Here is a 10,223-nt window from a genome sequence, read left to right on the forward strand (position 1 = left end):
AATGCTCCCACTGACCCTTCCTTGTGATCCACAAAACACTTCATCAGCACGAACTCTTGGACCATTGCTTGTTTTTGTAGGTTATTCCTAGTTGATAAATACCCACAATTTACCCCATTCTCACAGCTGACGGAATGCAAAACTTTGTCCACTTTGCTGATGAGGGACCAAAGGGCACCTCCAAGGAAACATTATCTCGCTGGTTTCTATTGCTGGCTGAAGGCAAAGACCTCCTGTCCTGGGAAAATAAAGCTTCACCAACAGGCAGGGGCTCTGCCATAGCTGACCACAGGAACCACATCTCAGCAAATTCATGCCTGCATGACCTACCTTTTAATAAGCCCCAAACAAATCCCTTCTGAGCCTGCTGCCCTCACTACCCAGCAGCCCATGGCTGACTTCATCTGGATTTTGATGGGGTTAAAGGTCTACCAAACATTACTGCGTTTTGGCAGTGCTTGGAGAGCAGCAACAGGCAGTGGTTTCATCTCTAGATATTTAATCTTACTCATGAGCCCAGGCTCTGCACCAGATGTTCTGGCTACCCAGCATAGTTTCTCTTAGTGCATGCAAGCCAAACCATGGGCAGCAAGCTCTTGTTGAAGTGCAGAAGTTTCTTTTCTCCAAGTTAAGTTCATTACTTAGAAGCATTTATAGCTTTAACCACATTCACAGGCTGGGGACATTCCAGCTCTGGGAAGGTGTCACAGCTTCACCATGATGGTCAAGCTCTGCGGCAAAGGAGATGGTGGTCTCAGTGCACTTGTGAAGTAGCAGCAATGGTGATGTAAGAAGTAAATGAGAATGCCACAATGGTGAACAGAAACGGGTGGTCTGGTGTAAGGCATGGCAGTGATTGCAAATGACAGTGCTAAGAGTCATACTTACCCTCCCTCCGCAGTTTGTCTTATAAGTAAAATATGAGGGAGGAGAAAAAAGAAAAGTATATTTTATTAGAGCAGGATTACACCCTCCACAAAGTTAAAGAGATGAGGAAACAAGAGGGACTGAAGTCCCATTGGAAAACCTTTACCCAACAGGCTCAGAAATCATCTTGAGTAGGTGAAGGAGCTTCACCATCTTTAAGACAGCGCAAATTATACCACAGAAGAAAACACCTCAGGCTATTTCCTACCCACGTGGCATCCATATGGTACCTTGGCTTTGCAAAACTGCTATTGATATTCACCACATTCAATACAAATCTACTCCTCCCAGTGCCACCACTCTTGAAAGATGGGATCTAAAGATCCTGAGCCTTCAACAACACGCATGTAGGCAGAGGTGGTTTATGTACCTCTCTATCAAGCTATGTGCTCTATGTCATTTTGAGAGTGTCATTCTGATTTGAGGTTGCACTGATTGCTGTCTTTTGCCCAGGATGTGGGCTGGAGCTCCAAAGCTATTAGTGGTGTGGAGCAATTAAAGCACAGTAACCTGGAACCTCTGTGATGCAAATCCCTTTGTGGCCTTATGCAGTAGCCCTGTAGGACACATGGCACTGTCATTATCAGACCAGAAGAACTTGTAGAGAAACCACATGGTTACTGAGTCATTTCAGCCCAAATCACTGCCCACGCTCACCTCCAGGCTAGAAGCTGCCCTTTGCATTAGCCCTTATTAGTATGATGCTGCCAAACACGCTCTGCCCAGTGCTCATTTGTGTTCCTAATCTCCCTGGATGCCTGTGAATAGCTTGGTGAGGGAGCTCAGAGCTTCCATGAAGGAGCTGGGTGTATTCAACAGGCAATCTGATATTGCACACATGAAATCTTATCTGAGGACCTCTGTTTGCTTAGAGAAGCAACAGGCACTTGCCTGATGGAGCCCCCAGGGGAGACACATGGACACCACTGCAAAAATATCCAACATGATCCCAGCTTTCTCAGAGAACGCTGTGGGAATCCACTTGGTACCACCACAGGGTGCCCACAAGCAATGGGTAAACACATGTTCCCTGGATGTGCCAACCAACTACTTGCTATCTATACTTCTTGGGCAGCATTCAGGTTGCTTGAGTTTGGTTATCCATATGAATACTACATCTAACCTCGTCGATGGACACGTTCTGAGCTGGAGGAGGTTGAACTGTACTGAACTTTCCTTCTGACACAAACTATTCTACCCGAGCTCCAGACAGCCCTGAAGCAATCACGTCACCCAACGGGCACCTATGTTTGCACAGCTGAAAGGCAGTCTTGGCTCTGTTGGCTCTACTGATGTCTCTAGTGACTGCCATGGGTGTTTTAGGGCACATGGAGACACCACTTCAAGTATGAAGTTGGGCTGCTAACTTTTGTTAGTGAATCATTATAAATGGCTGTGGCTCCCTGAAGAGAGCTCCAGGGAGTAACTCAATTCATCTAATGTGTAGATCATTTTCTGGTCATGACTTTAACCTGACAATACAGGGGACCTGCGCATTATGCACAACAAATAATGTGCATCAGTGGGATGAATTTGGGCATCTCTATTCTCCTCCATGCTTTGGGGATCTAGAGGTGCCTTTTCAGCAGCTATGTCCCCTTCCTCTAGGATTGAACTCCATCTCTGAAAGAAGATAAGGATATCTTCCAAAGTTGGCAGCAAGGAGTTGTCAGTCATATGAACAGCCTATGTAGGAGTGGTGTGTTCTCCATCACTGCCCAGCTGTAAACCAAAACCATCCTATCAAAAGGCACTGGACATCAAGCAGAAGAAGCAGACTTGATAGATAAAATCCTGGATATGGTCTGTTGGCTTATGCTACCTGGGATGTCTGTATCGCAATTCCCTGTGCCTGAAAATCCAGTAGTCTCTACAGCCTTTTGAAATTAGATTACCAGATGGCTTTGAAAAGATCTTCAAAGGCACAGCAGGACTTACCTGAGTGAAAACTGTAGGATTTGAAAGCAATACCAAATGTTCCATATATTCATAGGCTGTTTGTGTACATTAGCTCGTGGCAAACACACAGATGTACTCCACACTTCTGCCCCAAGAATGTGCAGCAGACTACACAGCATACAGCACACTGGTAAAACCAGCACAGACACTGGAATGCTGACTCTCATCCTGCTGGGAGGTGGGCTTTAGGAAGCTACTGCAGAAAAGAGATGCAGTTCTGGATGGCTCCCTGCAAACCCCTCAATTTCGGCATGTCTGGTTGGGTTGGAAAGGCTGCACTGGATCCACTGGTCATGACATGCCTGAGCTGACCTAACGAAGGGCATTGCCCTCCCCAGAGATCAGCTCTCAGGATCCCAAACAACCCAGAGCTAATAAGCCATAAACACAGATGAGGAAGGTACTTTAGAGCTGTTATGGGAGTTGCTCACTTAATTGTTCTGTTAGCTCACGCATGCACTTCCTCATCCTTCCTCCACCCTTTGCACCTCCAGCAAGTCACAGAATCCCAGAATCCCAGGTTGAAGGGATCTCAGGGATCCAAAGCATGACCTAGACTAGATGTCCCAGCACCTTGTCCGGCCCTATCTTAATAGTGTCCAGTGGTGGGGAGTCACCACTTCCCTGGAGGGGCTGGTTGTTCTCACTGGGAAAAATTTCCCTCTTGTATCCAACTGGAATGTCCCCAGGAGTAACTTGTACCCATCACCCCTCGGCTTTTCCATGGGACTCCTTGTCAAAAAGGAGTCTCCATCTTCTTCGTACCCACCCTTTAACTACTGGAACATGGGGATAACGTCTCCCCTGACCCTTGTTTTCTCCCAGCTCTCTCAGCCTTTCCAGTCCTCACCTACTTGCGTTGAATGAGTTAATGGTTCAGAGGGAGAAGGCAGAAAGGCCACAGCCAGCCTGCAGTTGCCAAAGGCTTTTGTTTTAGGATTACTACAGCATGCACATGGCCTGGGTTGAACTGGTTATTGTGTGTGGAAGGTTAATGCATGTCCCCAAAACTTCTACGGGGGCTACACAGCGAGGTGGCATGGACTTTGCTCATTGCCTAACACATGGGGTCTTTCACTGGGGCACCCATAAACTCTGCAGTGTGTCTTCTGAAGACAGGCTGAGAGAGCTGGGCTGGGGCAGCCTGGAGAAGAGAAGGCTCCTGAAGGGGACACCTTAGAGCAGCTCCAGGGCCTAAAGGGGCTCCAGGAAACCTGGAGAGGGGCTTTGGACAAGGGATGGAGGGACAGGCCAAGGGGAATGGCTTGAACCTGCCAGAGGGGAGACTGAGATGAGCTCTGAGGCAGAAGCTCTTCCCTGGGAGGGTGCTGAGGCGCTGGCACAGGGTGCCCAGAGAAGCTGTGTCTGCCCCATCCCTGGCAGTGTTCAAGGCCAGGTTGGACACAGGGGCTTGGAGCAACCTGCTCTAGTGGAAGGTGTCCCTGCCCATGGCAGGGCTTGGAACTGGAGGAGCCTTAAGGTCCCTTCCAGCACAAACCAGTCTGGGATTCTACGATCCTATGATTCTACAGTGCAGAAGCACTTCACCACTTGTGCCCAGCTGAAGGTAGAAACTCAGATGCTCAGTTCAATCAGGGGGTTCCCTGTGTTTTCCAAAACATGGAAAACCCCAACATGGAGTTTTCCAAAGTTAAGGAGAGCAGAGGGTTTAGTACAGAGGAAGAGGTGGAGGTGGGAGGACACTCACATAGATGAGGTGCTCCCGATAGCGGATCAGCAGGTTCCTGAGGATTCCCGCCTCATTCAGGTCCCCCAGGCGGATCATGTCCTCCACTCCATGGATGGAGGTGGGGTGCATGGGTTTGATGTGGCTGGCATTCTGCGGGGAAATCCAGTGCTCCTGGAAAGAGAGCAAGGACAGAGTCAAATGAGATACCACTGGGATGAGAGAAAGAAACAGCCCATCCCAGACAGAAGGACCAGGTAGAAGAACATACATAGGAAAGCATTAGCACACAGGCAACAGCTTCTATTCCTGGGGCATGACATTGACTAATTTGATAGGTTCATAGCAGAAGGAGGAAAACATCTTTATTTATTTTCCTTGTCCTTTGTTACTGGAGCAGCAAAGAGACATGAGACATAAGCCATTCTGGCAGGAACATCATCCAGGACAGCATGGACGCATAGTACGTCAGGGAAGCTTTTAACAAATAGCAGATTTGTTCTTCCTTTCACACAACTACATTTTCACATCCCTGGTTAAGCCTCTGCTACAACATAATGTTGAGAAAAGAAAAGAAAAAGAGAGAAGGATGCCCTGGGATGGCAAAATCTCACTTTTAATGGCAGAGTGGGTTTTAGTCTGGTCACTTCTAAAGGGCTTCAAAAGCTACTACAAATTGGACACAAGGACCCTGCTGTACCAAATCTCTTTCTACCATCTTTGAAGGGAATGAGAGAATTTACAATTATCTCAGGCTGGGAAAACAGTATAAAGGACAGAGAACCTCCTCAGATGACCCTCTGCTTGTGATATAGATGTTACTCTAAACCAGCCACCACTGCACAAAATTAGAGGTGGGAAATTGAAGGAGAACCAGTGTTTGGGCACATCCTGTATTGGTAGGAGGCCAGGAAGGACTGGATAACAGCAGAGGAATGGCAGGTTGAGGTGGGTTTGCTCAAAGCACTTTCTAAATGTACTTTGGAGGCTTCTATTATCATTGTACTCCAGAAGCTTCTCGACTTTTCAGTCCCAAAACAGCCTCAAAAGTAGGGACAAAACATTATCTTGTCTTTACAGATAGAAAATGGGCACAGTTGATTCCAAGGACATATGAGAAGTCTGTGACAAAGTCAGTCGTCATGTTCCTATGATCCCTGACCTATCCAGAAGAAGTGAAGAAGGGTCCTCACAACCCTTTGTACATACATTGCCTTCATCATCCACAACCTGGATCTGTCCAGAGTCACACAGTTTAACCACCGCTCCAATGGGGACATCGAATTCCCGTCCGGTTTTGAGGTCCATCCACACATAATCCCCCTGCAGTCAAAGAGAGGACAGTTACATTCAGGTCTGCAGAAGCTTCAGCATCCCTTGGGATACAAGTTGTTGATGTTTTGTACGAATCAAATCAAATCATTGGTACAAGTCAAATGACTTCCTTTGCAAATCAATGCACTTCACTATCCCTGTATTTCATGGGCTTGTAAGTGGTGGTCACGGACTGCATCCTGCAGTGAGCAGTTACCAAGCAGTGATACAGGCAGAAAACCCCACCCGGGTAGAGGTTTCTATCTATCCAATGTACAAGACTAGAAAGTCACATTTAGGAGATGGTTTTGAGCTCTGGGAAGCCTTATCTGGAGGGTTGTGGCACATTTTTCCCTTGCAGATAAACACTATCAAATATACATTCTAGTGCCTTGGAAACTAGTGAAAGGAGATGACTGAAGAAGGGTTAAGAACCAGAGATGTAGATACATATACTTCATGAGGAGGCCTCCCAGCTATAGTGATTTGTAGGTGGGCTTTTTGCATTTAATACTTTCCAGTGGTTTTTATCTACTGTGACCATGTCCAGTTGCTTTCTGAGCCTGTGCAAAGTTTTAGCATCCATAATGCCCAAGGAAGAGTTTAGCTATCAATAGCGTGAAAAGCTGTGTCCTTTTGCATGTTTCAGGTGTTTCATTTGAGACCTCTGTGTTTTCATTTTGGAAGACACAGCAAGCAGTTGACCCCTATCCACTCGCTCCATGCCACTGGTGTGATCCATAGACCTCTGTCAGTCCTGCTGGGCACAGACTATCGGCTCATCAGCTCTGTGGATATTAAATTACTCAAATGCAAAAAGCCTTTTAAAGAAGCTGTTTTCCCTCAATACAAAATAACCCCAAACTAAAATCCCAAGCAGGCCCCACACTGTTTGAGGCAAAGCTGAGTTATTTCCCACTCCTTTTCTCAATGTGAAGAGGTGCTAAAACTGGGAGGCATCTAGTCAAATGTCAGGCATGTTTGCAACAAGAAGCAAATGTACTTTTTCATGCAGCTGAGTTTAATGTTGCGAACTTGTAGCCCCATCTAATGCCATATTCCTGGGGCCAGCTCCACTTGTACCTGTTAAGCACAATGCAAATGCAACATCTACCTTTGGAAGGCCTGAAAAACTGCTGGGAGAAGGGAAAGGTTAAAATAGGTGGGAACACTTCGTATGGGTTCAGACTTAAACAAGGGAGATTCAGGTTGGATATAAGGAAGCTCTTCCCTGGGAGGGTGCTGAGGCGCTGGCACAGGGTGCCCAGAGAAGCTGTGGCTGCCCCATCCCTGGCAGTGTTCAAGGCCACGTTGGACACAGGGGCTTGGAGCACCCTGCTCTAGTGGAAGGTGTCCCTGCTCGTGGCAGGGGTTGGAGCTGGATGAGCTTTAAGGTCCTTTCCAACCCAAACCAGTCTGGGATTCTGTGGTTCTCTGTGCTCTGATATAGCCCTTTTCATGAGCAACCACTGTTGGCAATTTCTATGGACAGAGTATTAATAGATTTGGTTTAAGGGGCTACTGAACAACCTTCAACTCCCCTTTGGGTGGTGGGAACTGGACATATATAGCAGTACAAAACAAAACATGGTGAAATGCCCACCAGCCATGCCATTGCTCACCAGGACTTCTGATTGATCCTGTGAGTGCCATAGGGATGTAAGGCTATCCCCAGGGACCTGCACATGGAGAAACACTACACACGAGGAGTCCCCAGCCATCTTGTGGTAGGGTCCACCCTTGGCAACTGCTTGCTAGGTTTCACTAAGGATACCAACAAAGCCATCCTGCTTACATGGAGCTAAGGATCCAGCCCTTAGGTTGGGTTTTCATTTCCTCAGAGGGTTGTGCTACAGCACTGCCTGTAAGTACCTTTACTCAGCTCATCAAAATACAATATTCAGATCTTTCTCTCATTAACTCCCTTATCCTCACATCTCATAACTGAGTTAAAAGGAAGAAAACAACTAATGAATGCAGTAAGTCACACAGAGATATACATTATAAATCCACTCATATTAATATTTATTTCCTAGCTCCTTTAATCCAAGGTTTTCAAAGCACTTCAGAGTGTTCAACGCTGTTATCCTCACTGCAGAGCCGGGCAAATTCATGCACATGGGTAACATGATCAAGGTGTCAGCAAGAGGAGAACAAGGTTGCTCAGTCCCTGCTCAGCAGAAAGCCCTTCTGACACCTCACAGAAATTGCTCTTGATCAAGAAAACAAGAATTGCAATGCTGAAGAGTTTTAATATTTAATTCCGTATAGCTGTAAAAGCAGCCTGCTTCTTATGTTCTATTACCACGGAGCTGAGATCAAAAGGCATTCTGCTCTCCCCAAGGTAGAGTAATACTGTACTAGCACTAAGACAACTCCTGGGCTTTCCCTGCCTAATGCACAGAGTGCTCGTCCCCTCAAAATGCTCTTTCTAAACACATTAAAGCCCAGTTCTTAATACTGGTGAAATAAAGCAAGTCTTATGGGATGGGCTAAGCTGGTAAGCTCAGAAAGGTCAGGGGGGTGTTAACGAATAACATCACTCATTAAGAGTGATGACCTATTTCCTTCCTTCGTTGTAATCAATTTGATATAAACCCCATGGAAGTCACTCACACGCCTTCCGCTGATGCAATCACCTTTGGATCAGCCCAAAAAGGAGCAGATATATTGGGGATTTCAGGGTAAATCAGGGTGATTCATACATTTACCAGCTTGGGCAGGCTGGCTTATGAGTTGTATAACCTGCCCATGCCTGAACTGGTGCAGTTTGTTTTCCAACACACATTGCAGAGCACTGGGGAAGTGAGAATACCCCCAGTCACTTGACAGTATCAACATGGTCCAACTCTCCTTCCTCAATGAAGCACTGGGTGCTAGTATCTTTCCAAATGCTTCCAAATACCTCAAATGCTATGGGTACTGACAACCAAGCAGTGGTGCAAGAGGAGGAAACACCACCACAGGTGCACACACATGAACACAATTATGAAGAGAATCTTTAGGAGGAGTTTCCAAATGCAAAGAGCATGAAGGCTGCACCACAGGGTTGCACTACAGAGCTTGGGAGGGGAACAAAGATTCAGAAGGAAGGTGAGAGAAGCTGGCACAAGCAGTATGAGGATCACATCAAACAGTGAGACTGAATTCAGAGTAGCCTGAAGGCTTCCAGTCATCCTCAGAGCTTGGGACCCCCTATCTTACCGCTAACATGGTGGTGGGCTTCAGGGCTTGGTTGACATTGCGGAGGAGTGTCCATTTGCCCTGGTCCCTCTCCTGATCTTCCACAACCTCAGGACATGGCTGCATGAAAAGTACTTTCTTCCTCTTCAGCATCTCCAAATGCTTTGCAGTGACAAAGAAAGCTTTGTCCCTCTGCTTTCTACATGTATTCCACCATGAATGCCAGAGAGCTCTGGCCGGTTTGCTTTAGACCTCCAGCATGCCCATGTCTGCTGCTTGCAGGACACCCTTTGACCTGATTCACAATATAGCTCTTGATAAAGGTCTTGATAGCTCTTAGCAGAAAAGCTTCCACACACCAGCCATGGTCCTCCACTGGCCAGCCAGCATCCTCACTCCATACAACTGTGGGAGTCTCAAAGCAAACTGGACAACTTCGCTTCTCTTCAGTTCTTCCAGCCCCTCAGGTAAGGGGTGATACTGAAGGACACAACCACCCGTTCTGGAAAGACGACTGCAGGATTAAAGGGAAAACTCTTCATTTCCCTGTGACTTCTCTCTGTTACCTTCCTTTCTTAGTGAAATAACCATCTGCCAGCTTGAGGACTTCCAGCACAGAACAGGCTCAGGTACTTCTTAATCCACAAATGCAGTCGGTCCCCATGCAACACATGGCATTTAATTAACCTAATACCTTTACATACCAAATTAAGCAAAGCGCAGCGGGAACTCAAAACCAGAGGCCATCTGCATGTTCTTTCAACTGATCGCCTCCAGTAGATCCATAGCAACTGGATGGTAAATAATTGAGTGGAAGGTGTGCAGGGCAGCACGGCCTCTGTGCCTATAGGTGAGAGGAGAGCCTGGGCTGGGGATGAAAATGTGCTCAAGGTGAGGACCACAGAGATAATGAGGTCGCACTGACCCTACACTTGGCTGCTCTACAGACGCACTTATAGAGCCATAGAATGGTTTGGGTTGGAAAGGACCTTAAGATTATCCAGTTCCAACCCCTGCCATGGGAAGGGTCACCTTCCACTAGAGCAGGTTGCTCCAAGCCCCTGTGTCCAAACTGGCCTTGAACCCGGCCAGGGCTGGGGCAGCCACGGCTTCTCGGGGCGCCCTGTGGCTGGGCGTCATCCACATGCCGAGG

General features: G+C 47.1%; 1 protein-coding gene across 1 annotated transcript in view; it reads right to left on the reverse strand.

Moving 5' to 3' along the window:
* Nucleotides 1-9,223, reverse strand: part of LOC104409237 (unconventional myosin-VIIa-like) — a 35,403-nt gene extending 26,180 nt beyond the window's left edge. Inside the window, 3 exon segments of the mRNA XM_010019056.1 lie at nucleotides 4,595-4,747; nucleotides 5,783-5,896; nucleotides 9,092-9,223. Coding sequence (XP_010017358.1) covers nucleotides 4,595-4,747; nucleotides 5,783-5,896; nucleotides 9,092-9,223 — 399 coding nt within the window.
* Nucleotides 9,224-10,223: the final 1,000 nt, after the last annotated feature.

This window comes from Nestor notabilis, unplaced genomic scaffold (genome assembly GCF_000696875.1).
Source record: "Nestor notabilis isolate BGI_N333 unplaced genomic scaffold, ASM69687v1 scaffold8917, whole genome shotgun sequence".
NCBI classification, from domain to species: domain Eukaryota; kingdom Metazoa; phylum Chordata; class Aves; order Psittaciformes; family Psittacidae; genus Nestor; species Nestor notabilis.